The sequence below is a fragment of the Thalassophryne amazonica genome, chromosome 5, assembly GCF_902500255.1.
Source record: "Thalassophryne amazonica chromosome 5, fThaAma1.1, whole genome shotgun sequence".
Lineage (NCBI taxonomy): Eukaryota > Metazoa > Chordata > Actinopteri > Batrachoidiformes > Batrachoididae > Thalassophryne > Thalassophryne amazonica.
In genome coordinates, this window is record NC_047107.1 from 63906769 (window position 1) to 63928992 (window position 22224).

Consider the following 22224-nt stretch of genomic DNA (forward strand, 5'->3'; position numbering starts at 1 on the left):
TTTTGAAATGCTGTAACAGTCTTTTCAGTCTTCATGAATTTCATGTAGTTTAATTGTTCTGAGTTAATGCATTTACAGTTAAAAGGAAAATCATTCCAGGTCCTACTTCCACGTCATATTCTGTTATTTCAACATTATCATTGACGGTTCAAATGAAAGGTTGAATACAGGCATTTAAATATGTACTAATTTTGAGACTTTTTGTTCCAGGAGATGCTGAAAATGTATCATTAGATAAAAAAAATTTAGTTTCTGGGATCCCATGGGGCCCAAGACCCTGGGGGCCTATGCCCCTCAGGCCCCTGCAAATTTTCCTCGGATTTCACAATTTTCATTTCACAACCCTGGATTAAGGACCTTGCCCAAGGGCCCTTAGTGATTTTCCAGTCAGGCCATGTGTATGTGTTATTTTTATTCAGTTTGTAAATTAACACCACCTATTTTGGTGCATTTCAAATGAAAGTTGTGTAAACATAGAAATTCATTAACTAGACATTCCTGTCTTCAGAGGAAGACCCTGGAATGGAAGACATTCACATTGACCAGGAGAAGGAAAATGAGAAGCTTGTTGGCCACACAGTCAACAAACCAGAGCATGACGGCGCAGAGGAGCAAGCAGCACTTGGACTCGAGTGGGATAAACTTCAACAGAATAAACAGTCTGATAATATAGGTAAGATTATTTCAGTAGAATATAACTGAGATAACTGACAAAGTGTATTAGAGCTGGAATATATAGTTGAAATAATTGACAATGTATTTTTGTTATTTTGGTATCTTAATTTTGCTGTTAATATGCTGTACATATGCATATATTATGTTTATGATTTCTCTTATAGTTTTTACAGCTGGATGACCATTCATTTATTTATTTTTCTGTACCCACTTACTCCAATCAAGGGTCACGGGGCTGGAACCTAACCCATCAGTCTTAGGGTGTGAGGCAGGGTGCACCTTGGAGAGGATGTTAGTCTGTTGTAGTGTCACTTACAAACATTTGTGCGCACGCATACCTGAAGTCAATGTAGAGTAACCAGTTCACTTAATCTGCATGTCTTTGAAAGTGGGAAGAGGCCGGTACACCCACAGAAAACCTATGCAAACATGGGAAGAACATGCAAACCAGGGAGGAAGCGAGCTCATAACCTTCTTGCTCTGAGGCAACACTGCTAACCACTAAGCCATTGTGCAGCCCAGCTGCATGACAGGATCCACCCCTATAAAGAGTACAAGCAGCAGTTCACATAGGAAGAGACAGGAACTGTTCCCTTTCTTCCAGAATTCTTTTGTGTGCCGTGTATTCCTGTTTTGATTCTACTTAGCAGATTTTCATTGCCTGCATCAAAGAGTTTGACCCACTAGTTTAGTGTAGAGTTAATACACCAACCTTTCACTTACATTATTAAATACTTTGACTTAATTATGTAGTTTATAATTTTCACAACACACAACATCTCACAACAGTTTCAACTGATGACTGTCTTCATGAAATAATACTTTGTTTGATGAAGACTTTCCATGAGACTTAGAATAAGCCAAAAGTGGCATGACTTAAATTCAAATACGTCATAATAACCCAGGGACTTCTGTCTGGTTTAACACAGTGGCATAGTGTTTAGCACCGTTGCCTCACAGTGAACACATCCCAGGTTCACTTCCTACTAGGTCCTTTGTGAGTGGAATTAGCATGTTTTGTCTGTGTTTGCAGAAGTTCCCTCCAGGTGCTCTGGCTTCTTCTGACTTCTAAAGAACTGCAGGCTAGGTGAATTGGTGACTCGAAATTGACCATAGATGTGACTGTGTTTGTTGTCCATATGTGTTGGCCCTGTGATAGACTGGTGGCCTCTTCCAGTGATTTCTGGGATAGGCTTAAGCCCCCACCCTGGCTCCTGAAGAGGAAGAAGCCCACTGCTGTTAGCCTAGCATAAATACCATCATGACTTCCCCATTTCCAACAACAATCATCAGCTCCAACCCACCAGGACCTCCTCCCCTCCACGCCTTGACCTCTGTGGTGATGAAGACCTTCGAGCGTCTTGTCCTCACACACCTCAGGACCATCTGTGACCCACACCTGGATCCCCTACAGTTTGCCTACAGAGCGAACAGGTCTGTAGACGACGCTGTCAACACGGTCCTCCACCTCATCCTCCAGCATCTGGTCTCCCCAGGAACCTACGCCAGGATTCTGTTTGTGGACTTCAGCTCTGCTTTCAACACGAGCATCCCGGCCTTGCTGTAGGACAAGCTCTCTCATCTTGGCGTGCCTGACTCCACCTGCAGGTCGATCACTGACTCCCTGTCCAACAGGAGGCAGCACGTGAAGCTGGGAGGGCACAGCTCCAACACACGATCCAACAGTACCGGATCCCCCAATGCTCTTCTTTCTCCTCTACTCTTCTCCATGTACACCAAAAGCTGCATCTCCAATCATCAGTCTCTGTAGCTCTTGAGGTTTGCGGACGATACGACCCTCATCTGATGGGGACGAGGCTGCATACAGACATGAGCTCGACCACCTGGTGTTCTGGTGCACACAGAACAATCTGGAGCTCAACGCCCTGAAGACAGTGGAGATGGTTGTCGACAGATGGTTGTCGAAAGAACCCAGTCCTGGTCAACCCCATCACCCTGTGTGACTCCCCAGTCGCCATTGTGGAGTCCTTCCTTTACCTGAGGATCACCATCACCCAGGACCTCAAGTGGGAGCTGAACGTCAGCTCTCAGAAAAAGAGCACAGAATAGAGGATGTACTTTCTGTGGCTGCTGAAAAAGTTCAACCTGCCAAAAGCAATGATGGTGAACTTTTACACTGCCATCATTCAGTCCATCATCTCCTCCTCCATCACCGTCTGATACGCTGCTGCCACTGTTAAGGACAGGTGCAGACTGCAGCACATCTTCCATGCAGCAAAGGTGATCGACTGCAATCTGCCATCCCTACAGGCTAAGGTCTGATGTCAAGATGGCGCCATTGTGTGTGGCTGCTCATTTGACGCTTTCCAGTTTGTTTATTTCATTGTTTCTAACTTATGCTATTTATGAAACGGCGTCTCTGCTGGTGTATGATTGCCACATGTTGCTTGGTCCAGGGTGTGGTGCTGTCGGCGGTGGGTGGACAGAAGTTTCTGCCCCCATTCCTGCCGGAGGTTCTGGGTTTTCTGTGCCGGGCACCTGCGCTGCCTGTTGGCCAAAAGCGCAGTCACCGCCGCGGGAGACGAAGTGGCCGGCTGGTGAAGCTGAAGGTTTGGTTGGTGTCTGGACAATCTGTGCACAGAATTTTGACGGAATCTGTGTTGCCCTGGCGCCTTGTGTATCCAGTCGAAGCCTGTGTGGTGCTTGTGGTTGGCTTCGAGGACTGTCGGCCCGGCTGTCCACGTCTTCCCCGAATTGATTTACGCCCACAGCACTCTCAGAACTTGGGTCTGCTTTGCCAGGTTCCTTGGCTGGTTGACGTCAACAGTCCGGTTCCAGTCCCAGTTTCGGCCAGGGTTGGCCTGGTAAATGCCAAATCACTGGCAAACAAAACTTTTGTTCTTCAGGACTTTTTTTAGCTCCCGTGATTTGGATTTTTTATGTGTTACTGAAACGTGGGTACAGGTAAGAGACTTTTTAAATCTCGCTGATTCTTTTAATTTGGTTCAGTCTGTAATTGGACCCACACAATTGTGGCCACATGCTGGATCTGGTCCTTTCCTGCAGTCTGTCAGTAGTTGATCTTGAAATTTTTGATTTTGGTTTCTCAGATCACTTTCCTGTTTTATTTTCTATTGATTTGTGCCCTCGTTCGGCATCATCGGGTTATGAAATCCTCTACTGCTGCTCAGTTTTCTGCTGCCTTTCAGCAGTTATGCACTTCATTTGAAGCTTCTGCCTGTGATATAGAAGAGCTTGTTTCTTGGTTGTATTTGTCATGTCAAACCATTTTGGATTTAATGGCTGCATTCAAGACTCGGCAATCCATGGCTAATTCTGAGCCTTGGTTAAATGACAGAACTCGTGATGCCAGGAGAAAATGTCGCCAAGTGCAATTGGAAAAAGGACAGATTACAGGACTCTTTCCAAACCTTGAAAAACTGTTGCCACTGTTATCAGACTACAGTAAAGGAGGCAAGAAGGGAATATTTTGCAAATATTATTTCTTTTCATGGTCACAACCCACGTGTTTTGCTCAAGATCATTGACTTTATTAAATATTGCACAGAATGTATGTTTGGATGCCTCCCCAGATATGTGCTACAATTTTGCCCGCTTTTTTATGGAGAAGGTTGATCATTTTTGGGCTTCTATTTTAGTTCCTGCATTTGACCCTTCGGCTTTGGTTTCTTGTCCTTTCACTTTTATTCAGTTTGAATCTGTGACCTTTTCATTTGTGAAGGATGTAGTAGGGCACATCAAATCTGGTTCTTTTTATGATCCTGTCTCTCCACGATTTTTAAAATAAATTTTAGTTGTGTATTGGGCAGCCGGTGCTTGCAATTATAAATCGTAGTTTGTTTTCTGGGTTGGTTCTGGCAAAATTTATACATGCAGTGGTCCAGCCTTTGCTTAAAGAACCCAGTCTTGATCACATGGTTTTGGCTAATTAGGGGCCCATTTCTAAATTGCCTTTTTTTTTTTTTTTGTCTAAGGTTTTAGAAAAATTGTTTCTTGCCAATTACGCAGTTTTTTGAATGAACATGGGATTCTGGAAGGGTTTCAGTCAGGTTTTAAGCCATTTCATAGCACAGAGTCTGCATTAGTTAAGGTCTTTAATAACATTTTTCTCGCATGTGATGCTGGGTACTGTGTTCTCTTGGTTTTGCTCAATTTAATGGCTGCTTTAGATACTGTTGGTCACAGTATTTTATTATCTCGACTGCATCACTTGGTGGGCATTTGGTGGTATTGTGCTTGAGTGGCACCAGTCCTGTTTGACAGACGAGACATTTTCTGTGAATATTGGTGGCTTTGAATCTTCTGTAGTACCTTTGTCATGTGGTGTTCCACAGAGCTCTGTCTTGGGGCCTGTGCGTTTCTCTTTCTATTTATTGCCTCTGGCGACTATTTTTTAGAAGACATGGGATATTCTTCCACTGCTATGCAGATGATTGCCAGATGTATTTGCCTGTGACTCAGAGGGATGGTCAGTCATTGAAACGGCTCCTGGCATGTTTAGACGATATTAAAGCCTGGTTTGCCTTGAATTTCCTAAGTTTTAATGAAAACAGAGGTGGTGGTTTTTGGACCTCGTAGTGTTTGTGAGCCCTCCTCTGTCGATATGGAACCCTTGGAAGCATATTTTAAACTTGTTACTCTTCATCTTGGTTTTAAGATGTATGGCGATCTTAAATTGGACAGTAAAATTGCAGCAGTGGTGAAATCTGGTTTTTATCATTTGAGGCGTTTGGCAGCAGTGAAACCTTTTCTTTCCAGGCAACATTTTGAGATGGTTATTCATGCTTTTGTGTCATCTTGTATGGATTACTACAATTCGCTCTATGTGATAGTAAATCAGTCACTTCTGTCCCGTCGCAGTTGGTCCAGAATGTTGCGGCACAGCTTTTGACAGGGGCTTGGAGGAGGGAGCATATGACTCCGGTCCTGGCTGCACTTCACTGGTTGCCTGTTCATTTTAAAATTCTTATGTTCATTTTTAAGTCCCTCCGTGGTTTAGCTCCATCGTACCTCTCTGGGCTTCTTGAGCCTTATGCACCTAGTCGGTCTCTCAGGTCAGCAGACTAGCTGTTCCTGCAAGTGCCTAGATCAAAAAGAAAGCTCAGGGGGGACAGTGCTTTTTCTGTTGGTGCTCCCAAACAGTGGGACAGCTTGTCTCTGGGTGTTAGGGAGGCACTCTCATTGGTCATTTTTTCCTTGACTTTTGACATCAACAAGGCTTAGTTTCATAATATTTAATTGCATTTTGGTGGTTCTTTTTATTTTTATTTTATTGTGTTTTAATTTTTATTATGTTTGTAGTGTATAGCACCTTGTGTCAGCACTGGCTGTTTAAAGGTGCTTTATAAATAACGATGGTATGGTACAGAACCATGACTCAACTAAAACTTTATTTATAGAGCACATTTAAAACAACCAGAGTTGACCAAAGTGCTATACACATTAAAACAAGGTAATTAATAAAACACAGCAGTACAATAAATACAAATACTAAAATACATAACACAGTGCTATAAAACAAACAAAAATGAATTAAAATTAAAAATTTGCCAAAAGTCCACTTAAGCTTGGTTAAAAGCCAGAGAGAAGAGGTGAGTCTTAATAGATCCCGCAAAATGGATATGCCAGGACAGGTTGTTCCAGAGCCTAGGGGCCGCTGCCACAAAAGCTCTGTCACCCTTAGTTTTGAGCCACATTTTTGGGGTGACCACCAGCAGTTGATTTGCGGATCTCAATGCTCTCGCAGGGACGTAGACACGAAGGAGCTCAGACAAATACTGAGGGGCTAGGCCATTAAGAGCTTTAAAAACAAAGAATAAAATTTTAAAATAAATTCTGAAAAGCAATTGAAAGCCAGTACAGCGAAGCTTGGACAGGAGATATGTGGTCCCGCTTGCGTTTGCCAGTAAGGAGACGGGCAGCCGCATTTTGTACCAGCTGCAGGCGGTGCAAGAGTGAGTGGTCCAGGCCAAAATACAATGAATTACAGTAATCCAAGCTGCTCAGTAGTACTGATTATGACAGGCCTTAATCCATTAACTGGTTCATAGTAAAGAGTGCAGGATTCATGTAACAACGTAGTCATATTCTATTACTTTAAAATAGATTTTCAATTTGTATTCATCGTTACACCCCTGCTACTAGCACAAGTATCAAAATGTTTGTGATCCTTTTTTAAAAAAAAAAAGAAAGTAACTGTAATAGGGGAGGTGATGGTCTAGTGGCTAAGGTGTTGGGGCTTGAGTCCAGAAGATAATGGGTTCAAATCCCCACCTGACTGGAAAATCACTAAGGGCCCTTGGGCAAGGCTTTTAATCCCCTATTGCTCCCGGTGTGTAGTGAGCGCCTTGTATGGCAGCACCCTGACATAGGGGTGAATGTGAGGCATAATTGTAAAGCGCTTTGAGCGTCTGATTCAGATGAAAAAGCGCTATATAAATGCAGTCCATTTACCATTTAATAATGGCTTAGTGATGCTTGTGCGTGAAATTTTCAACATGCTTTGTTTTACATAAATTGACACATATTCTTATATTGTTTGACAGACACAGAAATGGAGGAGGAGCTCGCTGACTACAATGGAGATGATGAGAATGAAGGAGAGTTTGAAGCAGACAAACAAGCAGCACTTTCTCAAATCTAAGGTATACAATGATAGAGTGAACTTAACATGATTTCTTCTGTCCTTCAGGGTAACACTGTATACAAGGAATACCAGGCCTTGTTTCAACAGGACAGGGTTCCTCGGCAGAAATCTCAGTTGGGGTAGTGTTATTCTCCCATGGGTCAATTGCTTTGTTTTATTATCTGAGATTAAAAAAAAATTCTTGTGAACTAAAAGGTTGGGGGGAAAATGTTCAGTTAAAGTAATCAACAGGAAAAGTGTAAGGATTAATTAATTGCCTTTATTTAATTTGTATTTTTGTGAAAGATGTGTTTGTCTTTTACTGCCCTCCAAGTGGAAAGGGCCTTTGTGCTTTTCTGTGCTAAGCATTCTCAATATTACCAGTTGATTTATGCTCCTGTCCTCTTATGGTCATGAACTTTGGGTAATAACCAAAAGGTCAATGTTACAGATAAAAGAAGTGGAAATGACATTGCTCTGTTGGGTATCTGAACTTGCACTCAGGGATGGGTTGAGAAGCTCCAATATCCTGCAGGGAATCCAGGATATTCAATGATGAATGAATGGATTTACCATATTTTCTGCACTATAAGTCTCACCTGATTATAAGGCGCACCCTCAATTATGGGGTCCATTTCTATACTTAACCCATACATAATTCACACTTGATTATAAGGCGCATGCTAAAACATATAGTCTACAAAAAAAAAAGTCACAGAAGCAAAACAGTGAGTTTATTTTAACTTTATTCTAGTATCTACTATTATTCTACTATTTAACAATACTCACGTGACTCGCCCGGCGCTGCCTCCCTGTCTTAGTGAAGGTGTGTTCGCTGTCTGTCATCCATCGCTCCCAAGCCGCTCGCAACTTCACTTTGAACGCCCTGTTTACACCAGTGTCCAGTGGTTGGAGTTCTTTTGTTAGTCCTCCCGGAATGATGGTAAGCTCCAAATTTATTTTCTTGACATGGTTTTTCACAGTAGCGGTGAGATGGGCGCACATGGAGTGGCAGATCAACAGGGACGGTGATGCGTCCAAAAAACCATCCGGTCTCTTTATATACACTTCTCTCAGCCACTCACTCATTTTCTCCTCATCCATCCAGCCCTTTTGATTGGCCTTAACGATGACTCCGGCTGGAAACTTTTCTTTTGGCAGCGTCTTCCTCTTAAAAATTACCATGGTCAGATACCATTATATTACCACGTAATGTTCTCTGATTGGTTTATCGCTGCCAGCATACATAGTGTACGTATTACGTCCCTGTGTCAGCGGGAAATGGTCTGATGGTCAAGGACAACATCGTTGATCGTTTTTACAGATTTTGGAATTCAGTGCACACATAAGGCGCATTGGATTATATGGCACACGGCTGATTTTTGTGAAAATTTAAGGCTTTTAGGTGTGCCTTATGGTGCGGAAAATACGGTATTCATGGTCCCTTTTACTTTATATTAAGCTACCTTAGAACAAGTACAGTACCTGAAAGAGTTATTCAGCCTTTACATATTTTATATTTCTTTGAGGCATTTTTATGTCCGCCAAGGATGTAATAAAATCATTGGCGTTTATTTATTTTAGCAGAATTACATCAAATCTGCTGAATGGATTTTGATGAAATTTTCACCACAGATACATATTAGGGCATAAAGGAACCCATTAAATTTTGGAGGTGATCTGGATCCAGATTCACTTTATACAGGCTTTGAAGAATTACATCAAAACTTCACGGAACAAGGACTTCTGGGTCACAGAGGGATGGCGGCATTGTTCTTAGTCTCTTGACTAAAAGTAATTAATTTCCCCGAGAAAAATCTGTATGATTTTTAAACGATAAACATCTAGTAAGCATAAGAAGTCCGCTCTTGCCATGGTTAAAGAAGCGGAGGTTTTGCACTACGATGAAGACGCTAACGCTAGCCCCATTGTTGCTAGTCTAGCTGAAAATGCGGCAGCCAAGGAGGGGGAACCAGCGAGCCTAACGCTAAAGGAGCTCAAGGAGCTACGGGAATTTAGGTAAGACAACAACCAAAAGCTTGAAATTATTCAAGACGAAATTAAGAGCACCAACTCGAGACTGGATGATGCTGAGGCGAGGATTGGGGAAACAGAGGAGAAACTGCAGAACATTAACGAGGTGCTAGTGGAAATGCTAAAAATACAAGAGTGATTGCAAGATAAACTTACGGATCAAGAAGGCCATTTGAGAAGAGAGAATGTGAGAATTTATGGCATCCCAGAAGGAGCAGAGGGGGACCCAAAAATGATGAGCCCCTTCATAGAGAAGCTACTCGGAGAAAACCTCAACATTCCCAAATCAAAAGACCTGCAAATAGAGAGAGCGCACCGGGCACTAGTGCCACGACCCTCGCCAGAATCACATCCCAGGTCCATCCTTGTTAGATTTTTGAGCTACAGAATGAAGGAAGAGGTGCTTCAGTTGGTCTGGCAGAAGAAAGGCCTCATGCTAGACAATAATATCAGTTTTGACTATGATTATGCCCCAGGAATTCTGCATAAGAGAAAAGAGGATGCTGAGGCACGAAAAGCCCTAAAAGACAACAACATACGGTTCCAGACCCTGTATCCAGCACGCCTCAGAGTGTATTTTGAAGACGGCATAATAACATACGAGACGGCGGAAGAGGCGTCAGTGGACCTCGCGGAGTGGGGCCTGCCGGTTAAAGTTATTGCGCAACCAACGACGCTGATGGAAAGGATACAGAACGCAGCGTGGCAACCGGTGCAGGGGAGGCAGACGAGCAAATCGAACTACAAGGAAAGACTGCAAGTATATGTAGCAGATATGATTATATAATGCTACAGGGGAAAAGGAAATGGAAAAATTTAATAGAACTGATAGGCCAATATCAGAAGTTATAGACTCGACTCTGGGAGGTGCGATGCAATGAAATAAAGAGAGTGACAAATACCTTCTTTTTAGTGGCTGTTGCCTTATTATTGAGAGTGCAAGAATATATTTACAATATTTACAATTCTGCAGATACTATACTAACAAACATTGAATAGTTCAGACATGTTACCCAGGTTCACACAGCTCTTTCATTACCAAGTGCACTGGTGTTATAGTTCATTCGTAGATCACAAAATATCTTCCATCACAATATCAATCAACAGCAATACAAAATAAAGTTCACTGCATTTTCCAATAAATCTGCCATTCCGACAGTAAAGTGCATTTCTTTCTAAAAGTCCATAAGCACCAGTTTTAATTTGTGCAAAATCGCAAGAGTCCAGAGCACAGAATTTGTGCAAAAGTAATAATTCATATGCACGGCACAATTCAATGCAATCTTCAAGGTTGTGCAATAAAAACCCGCACAAATGAGAGGGGGAGAGGTTAGGCCATCCAGTCTCCTACCGCACTGATGGATTGGAAAAGTTCTTTAAGTTGTTGCTATTTCAGGTTCGGGCTCAGCTCGCCATCATGGGGTACCCAAAAGGACCTGGCCTACATGTAAACAACAGGACCACAGATCACTAAACAAATACTACTAGCTAGCTTCTTCACAAATGTCATTCCAGTTCAGTGTACACATTCACAACATCTCCATTAATAAAAGAAAAATGCATAATAAAGTAACAATATGTAAACATTCAGAGATTTAGCCGATGCGACTTGTAAACACATCCTATAAACTTTGGCTACAGTTAGTATTAAAATACACCACTTTGAATGGGCGCAGCTAACGCCCAGCTAGGCAACATGCTAACCATAGCACCAACAAACGGACTCAACAATTCCTCTCAGCGATCCCTCACAGCGAAACCCGATGTTCTAGAGGCAGATATAGTCCGAGGCCTGAAAGAGGCATGTAACTTAATAAAAATGTACAAAAATAATTTAAATAAGATTAAAAATTACCGAAGCATACCTGTCGGAGCCGTACGCTAACTTCCTCTCCCCGCATCTGCAGTGGGAGGAAGCGGAGGACTTACATACTCAACTGAGGTGCATGATTGGCTGTACGCAGTACGTGCGTGATGACGTTACATGACAAACACATTTTAGGTCACACACACACAAAAATGAAATTCATTTATATTATAATAAATATTTTTCCTATGGGTTACATATATACAACCCCTGGCAAAAATTATGGAATCATCGGCCTCAGAGGATGTTCATTCAGTTGTTTAATTTTGTAGAAAAAAAAGCAGATCAGACATGACACAAAACTAAAGTCATTTCAAATGGCAACTTTCTGGCTTTAAGAAACACTATAAGACATCAGGAAAAAAAATTGTGGCAGTCAGTAACGGTTACTTTTTTAGACCAAGCAGAGGGAAAAAAATATGGAATCACTCAATTCTGAGGAAAAAATTATGGAATCATGAAAAACAAAAGAACGCTCCAACACATCACTAGTATTTTGTTGCACCACCTCTGGCTTTTATAACAGCTTGCAGTCTCTGAGGCATGGACTTAATGAGTGACAAACGGTACTCTTCATCAATCTGGCTCCAACTTTCTCTGATTGCTGTTGCCAGATCAGCTTTGCAGGTTGGAGCCTTATCATGGACCATTTTCTTCAACTTCCACCAAAGATTTTCAATTAGATTAAGATCCGGACTATTTGCAGGCCATGACATTGACCCTATGTGTCTTTTTCCAAGGAATGTTTTCACAGTTTTTGCTCTATGGCAAGATGCATTATCATCTTGAAAAATGATTTCATCATCCCCAAACATCCTTTCAATTGATGGATAAGAAAAGTGTCCAAAATATCAACGTAAACTTGTGCATTTATTGATGATGTATGACAGCCATCTCCCCAGTGCCTTTACCTGACATGCAGCCCCATATCATCAGTGACTGTGGAAATTTACATGTTCTCTTCAGGCAGTCATCTTTATAAATTTCATTGGAACGGTACCAAACAAAAGTTACAGCATCATCACCTTGCCCAATGCAGACTCGAGATTCATCACTGAATATGACTTTCATCCAGTCATCCACAGTCCACGATTGCTTTTCCTTAGTCCATTGTAACCTTGTTTTTTTTCTGTTTAGGTGTTAATGATGGCTCTCGTTTAGCTTTTCTGTATGTAAATCCCATTTCCTGTAGGCGGTTTCTTACAGTTCAGTCACAGACGTTGACTCCAGTTTCCTCCCATTCGTTCCTCATTTGTTTTGTTGTGCCTTTTCGGTTTTTGAGACATATTGCTTTAAGTTTTCTGTCTTGACGCTTTGATGTCTTCCTTGGTCTACCAGTATGTTTGCCTTTAACAACCTTCCCATGTTGTTTGTATTTGGTCCAGAGTTTAGACACAGCTGACTGTGAACAACCAACATCTTTTGCAACATTGAGTGATGATTTACCCTCTTTTAAGAGTTTGATAATCCTCTCCTTGTTTCAATTGACATCTCTCATGTTGGAGCCATGATTCATGTCAGTCCACTTGGTGCAACAGCTCTCCAAGGTGTGATCACTCCTTTTTAGATGCAGACTAACGAGCAGATCTGATTCGATGCAGGTGTTAGTTTTGGGGGATGAAAATTTACAGGGTGATTCCATAATTTATTCCTCAGAATTGAGTGAGTCCATATTTTTTCCCTCTGCTTGGTCTAAAAAAGTAACCATTACTGACTGCCACAGTTATTTTTCCTGATTTCTTATAGTGTTTCTTAAAGCCAGAAAGTTGCCATTTGAAATGACTTTAGTTTTGTGTCATCAATCAATCAATCAACTTTTTCTTATATAGCGCCAAATCACAACAAACAGTTGCCCCAAGGCGCTCCATATTGCAAGGCAAGGCCATACAATAAACCATGAAAAATCCCAACGGTCAAAACGACCCCCTATGAGCAAGCACTTAGCCACAGTGGGAAGGAAAAACTCCCTTTTAACAGGAAGAAACCTCCAGCAGAACCAGGCTCAGGGAGGGTCAGTCTTCTGCTGAGACTGGTTGGGGCTGAGGGAAAGAACCAGGAAAAAGACATGCCGAGAAGGGGGGCAGAGATCGATCACTAATAATTAAATGCAGAGTGATGCATACGGAGCAAAAAAAGAAAGAAACAGTGCATCATGGGAACCCCCCCCACAGTCTACGTCTAAAGCAACATAACCAAGGGATGGTCCAGGGTCACCCGATCCAGCCCTAACTATAAGCTTTAGCGAAAAGGAAAGTTTTAAGCCTAATCTTAAAAGTAGAGAGGGTATCTGTCTCCCTGATCTGAATTGGGAGCTGGTTCCACAGGAGAGGAGCCTGAAAGCTGAAGGCTCTGCCTCCCATTCTACTCTTACAAACCCTAGGAACTACAAGTAAGCCCGCAGTCTGAGAGCGAAGCGCTCTAATGGGGTAATATGGTACTACAAGGTCCCTAAGATAGGATGGGACCTGATTATTCAAAACCTTATAAGTAAGAAGAAGAATTTTAAATTCTATTCTAGAATTAACAGGAAGCCAATGAAGAGAGGCCAACACGGGTGAGATATGCTCTCTCCTGCTAGTCCCCGTCAGTACTCTAGCTGCAGCATTCTGAACCAACTGAAGGCTTTTTAGGGAACTTTTAGGACAAACCTGATAATAATGAATTACAATAGTCCAGCCTAGAGGAAATAAATGCATGAATTAGTTTTTCAGCATCACTCTGAGACAAGACCTTTCTGATTTTAGAGATATTGCGTAAATGCAAAAAGGCAGTCCTACATATTTGTTTAATATGCGCTTTGAATGACATATCCTGATCAAAATAACTCCAAGATTTCTCACAGTATTACTAGAGAGCAGGGAAATGCCATCCAGAGTAACGATCTGGTTAGACACCATGCTTCTAAGATTTGTGGGGCCAAGTACAATAACTTCAGTTTTATCTGAGTTTAAAAGCAGGAAATTAGAGGTCATCCATGTCTTTATGTCTGTAAGACAATCCTGCAGTTTAGCTAATTGGTGTGTATCCTCTGGCTTCATGGATAGATAAAGCTGGGTATCATCTGCGTAACAATGAAAATTTAAGCAATACCGTCTAATAATACTGCCCAAGGGAAGCATGTATAAAGTGAATAAAATTGGTCCTAGCACAGAACCTTGTGGAACTCCATAATTAACTTTAGTCTGTGAAGAAGATTCCCCATTTACATGAACAAAACTGTAATCTATTAGACAAATAAGACAAATCTGTCATGTCTGTGATCTGGTTTTTTCTACAAAATTAAACAACTGAATGAACATCCTCCGAGGCCGGTGATTCCATAATTATTGCCAGGGGTTGTAGACGATCACCAGTAGAAAATGCACATTGAAATTGATAAAGGACAAGAAAGGCGCTGCATGTTATTGAAAATTTAAGCCATATTAAGTATAGTAATTATAAGAGACCTTGGTAAGTTATTGGAAAGGGACACAAAGAAAAGAGGACTTAATGTCACAATGGGGGGCCCCCCTAACCCTAACGGGAGTAGAGGCTATCCCTCAACCTTGGATCAGTTTGGTAAATGGACCTTCAAGGTTGGAAGTAAGGGAAAGGAGCATTTCATTTTCTTTTACTATCATTACTATTATTATTCCTAATGTTTGAGGTGTTCTGCGGGAAGTAGTTCTGTTTTGTTCTGTACTGCACTTAGTCGACTCTTGAAGGGAAAGGTGTTATTAATGTTATTTTAAATACCCATGTCAGGAGAAACCATTAGAAATTGTTTCCTTTAATGTTAATGGGGTTTTTAAATCCCATAAAGAGGAGTAACATTTTGTCAAAGTCAAAAAAAGGTGAGGCTCAGATCGCTCTCCTCCAAGAACTCATCTGAGCAAACTTGAACATGAAAAACTGAGGAGAAAGGACTTTAAGTATGTATTTTTCTACTTGTTTAAAACAAGGTCATAGGAGAGGAGAGGCTATTTTAATTTCGAGTACAATAAATTATGAGCATATCTCAGAATTAAAGGATGAGAGGGCAGATTTATTAAGATAACAGGGAGAATAGAGGGAATTGAAATAACCATTATAAGGTATACATCCCCCAGGAAGTGATTGGCCAATTTACAAACGGATCTTGACCTCATACTGAACTCCCAGGGCATAGTAATTTGCGGGGGAGACTTTAGTATTAGATTGAACCCAGAACTAGACACATCAGGGGTGTCTCTCAGGTCAAATTCATTAATTAAAAAAGTGGGGTCATGATGCAAGAGTTTGGGCATCCTGGTTGTTTTGAGGGACTTGCACCAGAAGAGTAGAGGCTACACATATTACTCGTCTTCACACACCATTTTTTCAAGACTAGACTACTTTTTATGCTGGATGCTGACAGATTTAGAGTAAGAGGTTGTAGTATAAAGACAATTGACCTCTCGGATCACAGCTCAATCTCACTTACTATTCTCTTAGAAAAGAAGGCCTGGAAAGGATTATGGAAATTGAACGCCAATAGTTTGAATGATTCTAAAATTAAAGAGAAATTAGAAGAAGAAATTAAAGAGTATTTTGAACTAATGATACTGGAAAAGTGTCACAGACAATCTTATGGGACATGCCTGAAAGCAGTACTGAGAGGCAACCTTATTTCAATAACATCTCATCTGAAGAAATTAAAGGGGGAAAAATTAGTAGACATACAGGGGAAACTAAAACAGCTACAAAAGCAGATAGTACCAGAGCAAATTCCAATGTGAAAAAAGGAAATAAAAAAAATACAAGGTTAAATTGATGAGATTTACATGCAGGAAACTCTGAAGAAAATAATATTTTGAAGCAAAAATATTATGAAATGGGGGGAAATCAGCAAAAGTACTAGCATATAAACTATGTAAACAAAGAATGAAAATACCATTTACAAAATAAAGAACCCCCAGACCAGGACTATTAAAACTAAATTTGAGAAAATTCAGGAGAGCTTTGAAGTATTTTACCATGCCCTATACTCAGAATCTCCAAGTTCCAAAGGACACACAGACTGAAGATGCTTAAAATCTCAAGACCTACCAAAACTCACAACTACTCAACACGAGACAGTACGACCAATAACAATTAAAGAACTGAACCTTGCCATATCTAGATTAAAGACAGGAAATCCCAGGATCAGACAGTTTACACTGCAGAGTGGTATAAAGCTATGAAACAAGAACTATCCCCTCTTTTATTAAAGGCATTTAATTGGGTTATAGAAAAAGGAGAAATTCCCCCATCCTGGAGAGATGCGGTCATTTCAGTCATCCCAAAGGAGGGTAGGGATAAACAGGAGTGTGGTAACTACAGACCTATTAGCGTTTTAAATTTGGATTACAAATTATTTACATCTGTCATGGGCACGAAGACTAGAAAATATTTTACCAGATTTGATCAATTTAGACCAACAGGCTTTATTCAATGGAGACAGACTCTAGTCAATATCAGGAGAACACCACATGTAATAGGACACTTGACTAAGACAAAGACTAAGGCTTTAATAGTAGGGCTAGATGCTGATAAGGCTTTTGACTCTTAGATGGACTTTTCTATATGACTAGCAAGATTTGGATTTGAAGACAATTTTGTAAATAAAAAAACTTGGATATAAACCGAGGGCCCGAATTAAGATAATGGAAATCTCTCCGACTCATTTGTCTTGGAGAGAGGTACATGGCAAGGATGTCCAATTTCCCCTCTTCTTTCTGCCCTCTTTGTAGAGCCTCTGGGCCAATTAATAAAGCAGAGTGATGTGATTCAAGGAATTTCGGTGGCGGGAGAAGAGCAAAAAGTGGCAGTGTTTGCAGATGATGTAATCGTTTTTATAGGGGAGCCTGAAAATTCATTTCCTGAATTGATGGCCGTACTATCTAATTTTGGGAATCTGTCAGACTACAGATTAAATGTGTCTAAAACGCAGGTGATGACTTTGAACTTCAATGCCCCCAAATCGTTACGTGACAAATTTGATCTTAATTGGGAAGCGGACTCATTGAAATATCTGGGAATCATTATGACAAAGGACCTTTCGAAATTAGCACAAATGAATAATGGACCACTATCTTCAACAATAAAAACAGACTTGCATAGATGGAATTTGATCCCCTTTCTAAACTTGAAAGCAAGAATAAATGCAGTAAAAGTGAATATATTGCCACGTCTGTTGTATGTTTTTAGGACCTTACCGGTTGACGTGGATGATACACAGTTTAGGAAATGGGATAATGGATCTCCCGTTCATTTGGCAGGGGAGTAAACCGAGAATTTGCTTTACAGTCCTACAATTAGATAAGCAGAAGGGGAGGGCATCACTCCAAATTTAAGGTTTTATTACTATGTCCTCACAATTAATTCCTATGTTACATTGATGCAATCAGGATTATGAGGCCAAATGGAAAACAATAGAAATGGACATAACATCAAATATCCCCCTGCAGGCTGCAATTGCAGACAAGGTCCTAACAGATCAACTTACAGGGTTGAATTTATGGATTAATCACACACTAAAAATAGCAGAAATGTGGTCAAGACCTGTGAGATCAACATGTTAAAAATATTTAGATGGTGTGCCTATGACACAGATTTCCAACCTAATAAAACATAAAAGATTTCAATCATGGACAAAGTTTGGATTAGCAACATTTCTTTCATTCGCTCATAAGAACACACTGCACAGTTTGTTCACATCAGAGTTTTAAAAATCTAAACACTCACTGGATAAGTCAGATTTTTTCAGGTTCCTCCAGATGTGGGCATATTTTTTTAAGAATTGTAGGGTTACAAACCTGACACCAGTTTGAAATGGACTTTTTCAGGATTTTAAGCCTGTCATACACTACATCTGAAGTGAAGCTATTTCTCTCGGTTGTATAATGTGTTGCTTCAGGCCAAAAATGGGAGCACTTTACATATAAAGGACAAATGGGAACTTGAAGCGGGAATAAACATAACTACAGAAGACTGGGAGAAAGTGTGCCGCTTCCAATGGTCTTCCACCAACTCCCTGATGTAGAGGGAATACTGTTGGAAAAATGTCATTAGATATTTTAGGCCACCCTACCAGGGCAAATATAAAGATACAAACCCTGCGTGTTGGAGACAGTGTGGCTCAACAGAAGCAAACCATTGCCACATCTGGGATTGCCCCAAACTGAAGCAATATTGGGTTAACTTCAGTGTTTAAAACTCAAGTGGCCGGTGATTTAAACATTTGTACTTGGTCTTGTGTCAACAATACAAAGGAGAGATGTGAAACTGTTACAGGCACTTTTAGCGGCCAGTAAGAAAGCAGTTACGAGAAATTGGTTGAACCTGGTACCTCCAAAGTTAGAAAACTGGTTTCAAGCTATATTTGAAATTTATAGAATGGAAAATTAACATACTCTCTGAGAATTCAAAAGGACTGTTTCTATGAAATTTGGAACAAATGGATCACCTTCATATCTCTTTACCCATGCAGACTTTTCATGACTTTCATGACTGAATTTCTCATGTTGATCGTCATTTTATTTGCCTTTTCTAATGAAGTGTTCCATGACTGTGAGTGCTTAGTTCGGTTGTTCATGTTTTTTACTGTTCTTAATTTGCTTGTTTTATAGTGGTGTAAAACCAAAAAAGGACTAACTGTGATTGTAAATGTAGAATATAACTGTGATGTTGCCTTTTCAAACAAAAAGCTAATAAAAAAAAAAAAATACTTCACCGATTCTCATCAAATTTGCACCACAGATAGATATTAGGGCATGAAGACTCCACTGAATTTTGAAGATGTTCCGCATCCATATTCTGGATCAAGATTTCACTTTATATAGGCTTTGAAAAGATTTCTTCAAAACTGCTTCACAGATTCTCATCAAATTTTCACCACAGATAGATAGTAGGGCAGTGGAAAACTCCGTTAAATTTGGAGGTGATCTGGATCCGGATTCTGGATCAAGATTTCTCTTTATATAGGCTTTGAAGGATTACTTCAAAACTACTTCATGGATTCTAACCAAATGTGTACCATAGATAGATATTAGGGCATGGAAGATGGCACTGAATTTTGGAGGTGATCCGGATCCGGATTGGCAGATGTCAGAAAATCTGGTTGCTCTTGTTGTATTTTTATTTTTTAGCAGGGTGGGGAGTTGGGGGTGAGAAGTCAGGCTTCTTTGTATTAAAATTATCCACTGAAAAAAAATCTCTAACTTGATAAGAATTAAATAATGATATGTTATCAAAGCTAAACTGTTGGGGTGCATAAGTAATGGCATCCTTTACTATAACACAATCATCACTTTTACGCTACTTTTTAGGCAAGTCAGGGGAAGGACATGAACATTTAGTCATGGATTTATTTACATTAATCATTAAGAAATATAAGCAGTATGGTACTCTATGGTAAATCTGTCTGTACTTAAAAACTGGGTTATTAATTTTTGGCTTGGGACCCAGCTGGGTCCTAACTTGAAAAAGATAGGGGCCAGTCAGAATTTCAAGGAGCCACTAAGCAGCTGAAAAAAAAAATCATTATTAATTCTTAAACATGTCTTTTTACACTGAAATGTATATTATTGTAATAAACATATTTATACAAACAACCAAAATTTTACTCAAAAACCGCTTTAAACAACTAGTGCATGAAGCCACCAAGACAAACATAACAGCTCTGAAGGAATTATAGGGCTAGCTCCTAGACAGAAATTTAAAAATCATAGAATAATAATAAAAAATACTCTTTACATCATGTTCAATATTGCACATTCAGAAAGTATAATTTGTCAATTGGTCTATAACAGGTCTGCAGCTATAGATTAGTTTTAGTAATCGAGTAGTTCTAACATTATTCTGGTGATTGAGTAATCGGATAAAAAAAATAATTAGTTTCATTAACTTACTTAAGCTTAACTGAACAGTAATACCTGACAGAGAAAATAATAATAGTCATCTTAATGAATAACCAGTTCAGCTCCTCTTAAAATAAACTTTTATTGGCAGACTTTGGTGGCATAACTGCATTGGTAGCTGCTTCTTTAAAGAAAGAAATGAGTCCATTTAGTGGCATTGGCATATTCTGGATTTTAAAGTTAACAAAAAAGCTGACCAAAACAAAGTTAAACATATTGCCATATTACACCGTCGTTTTTTCCTAAAGTGAAAAATAAACAAAAAATAGTAACAGTAATTCCACATTACTTTTAAGAAGGTAGAAATAAAAAAATAACTGAGGCATAATAATAAACATTAAATGTCTTTCTCAACGCTGCACTTGGATGCACGGTTCCTGCTGCAGAAAACTTTTAACTTCACTTTTCATGTGAAAAATGAGCGGAGCCTCCTCCCTCCTCTCGCTCACATGTCCCCCCCCGCCGCTCGGTGTTTTTTCCTCCTTCAAAGCAAACACGAAGGCTTTAAATAAATACATTTCTGAATGTAACAGCAGCGACGAGGAGCTTTGGATTATTTAATTAAGGATTTTGATGGCGGATTTTTTCCCCCTCTTTCTTTGAGTCAGACAGACTTTCAGTTGTGTTTTCCTGTGCTTGACTGGGCCTCCCACATAGCGCTGTAGCGCTCAGTCAGTGATCAGCGGCTGATTTCATATGACGAAAATGAGAAGTATATTTATTTCTTTAATTATTTGCAGTACCGAGTGGTGCTACCATGTGCCTGCTACGTTACAACCCTGATGATGCACATATTTCAGACGGCTTTGAGCAAGCCGTCCACTATTTTTGCAGCAGTCTTTTTCAACAGTTGACTGTCCAAATGACGACTGGACTGCTCACTGCCTAAAACACAGTGTGACATTAATATTATCTGTTGGGTCCGCTTGGCAGGCTCAATGCATACAGCTCAGGTACTGTAACATAGAAGTACTGTTATGGAAAGCTAATTCCATTTAGCAGTACACATTGTACGGTGTCTGCTTTCAGTTTAATTGATAATTGGCTCACACTTTTGACAGTTTCTGACGTTTTCCTCCACGATTATTTTGTACTCCCTGCCACTCGTCTGTTCTGCTGTCTCCGTGTCCATTTTGCATCCGCACTTTGCGTGCGCTTCACGGCATCAAAAGATGATGTAGTGTGCTGCGCATGTATCGTGCACATAGTAGTGAATTAACAAAGCCTCGAGGCAGAGAATTGTGCCTTGAAGCATTTAGTAACTGAATTAATCAAATTACTCTAGGAATCATTTCAGCCCTAGTGTATATATTATGCATAAAATACTAGGGATGCATTGATCCCGATACTAGTATTGGCTTAATCCCCATCCCGTATTCATACACTCGTACTTGTAATCATAAAACGTCTCCGATACTACGTGACCCGATACCACTTGACAGCAGTGTGATGTCAATCTCTCAATGTGGGATTTTCATGTTCACCGCTCCGTATTTCCGGACTACAGCTGATATTTTTGCATACGTTTTTAACACTATGGCTTAAACATTGATGTGGCTAATTACGCATTTTTACAGGCTTTCAGTAATTTACTTAAAAGTCGAGATATGTCCATCATGCTGTCCATTATTAGGCTGAAACACGCTGTCCTCATGCAGAGTAAATTCACACAGAGTATGACTAAAAGTCTTACCTGTTCGTGGAATTCAACATCATACAATTCTGAAGAATAATCTACGTAAAGCCTCTTGAGTTTAGAACACAACACTGAAAATACTTTAATTCCTCGTGTAGCTGAAAAAAAAAAAATTCCTCCGTGACTTCGGCACTTTGTGCCAGTTCCTCCATCAGAACTCAGATTAGGGTTTCAACGGCAGAGATTGTCCATCAGGTTGGTGAGTTTCAGCCCTTGGTGTGGGTGTTCACACAGATGGCAGACCTGCTCGATCAGCTACAGGTGTAATCCGTTTGCAGAATGTCTGTGGCGCTGGGTTCAGACCCTCCACGAGCTGCACTTTGCGGTAGAAGTTGACTCACTGCGCGCCTCATTCATTAATGGCTCAGTACCACAGGCAACGGGCTACTCTGTCTGAATGCGAGAAAATTATCCCATGATCCACAAAGAAAAAACTAAAATATAAAGA

General features: G+C 40.3%; 1 protein-coding gene across 2 annotated transcripts in view; it reads left to right on the plus strand.

The window, feature by feature from the left end:
• golm1 (golgi membrane protein 1) overlaps positions 1–22224 on the plus strand; it is a 71197-nt gene that overhangs the window by 43688 nt on the left and 5285 nt on the right. For both annotated transcript variants that reach the window (XM_034170435.1, XM_034170436.1), the window contains exons 9-10: positions 509–673; positions 7203–7301. In XM_034170435.1, the coding sequence (XP_034026326.1) occupies positions 509–673; positions 7203–7300 (263 nt within the window). In that variant the 3' untranslated portion in view covers position 7301. The remainder of the gene's footprint in view (positions 1–508; positions 674–7202; positions 7302–22224) is intronic.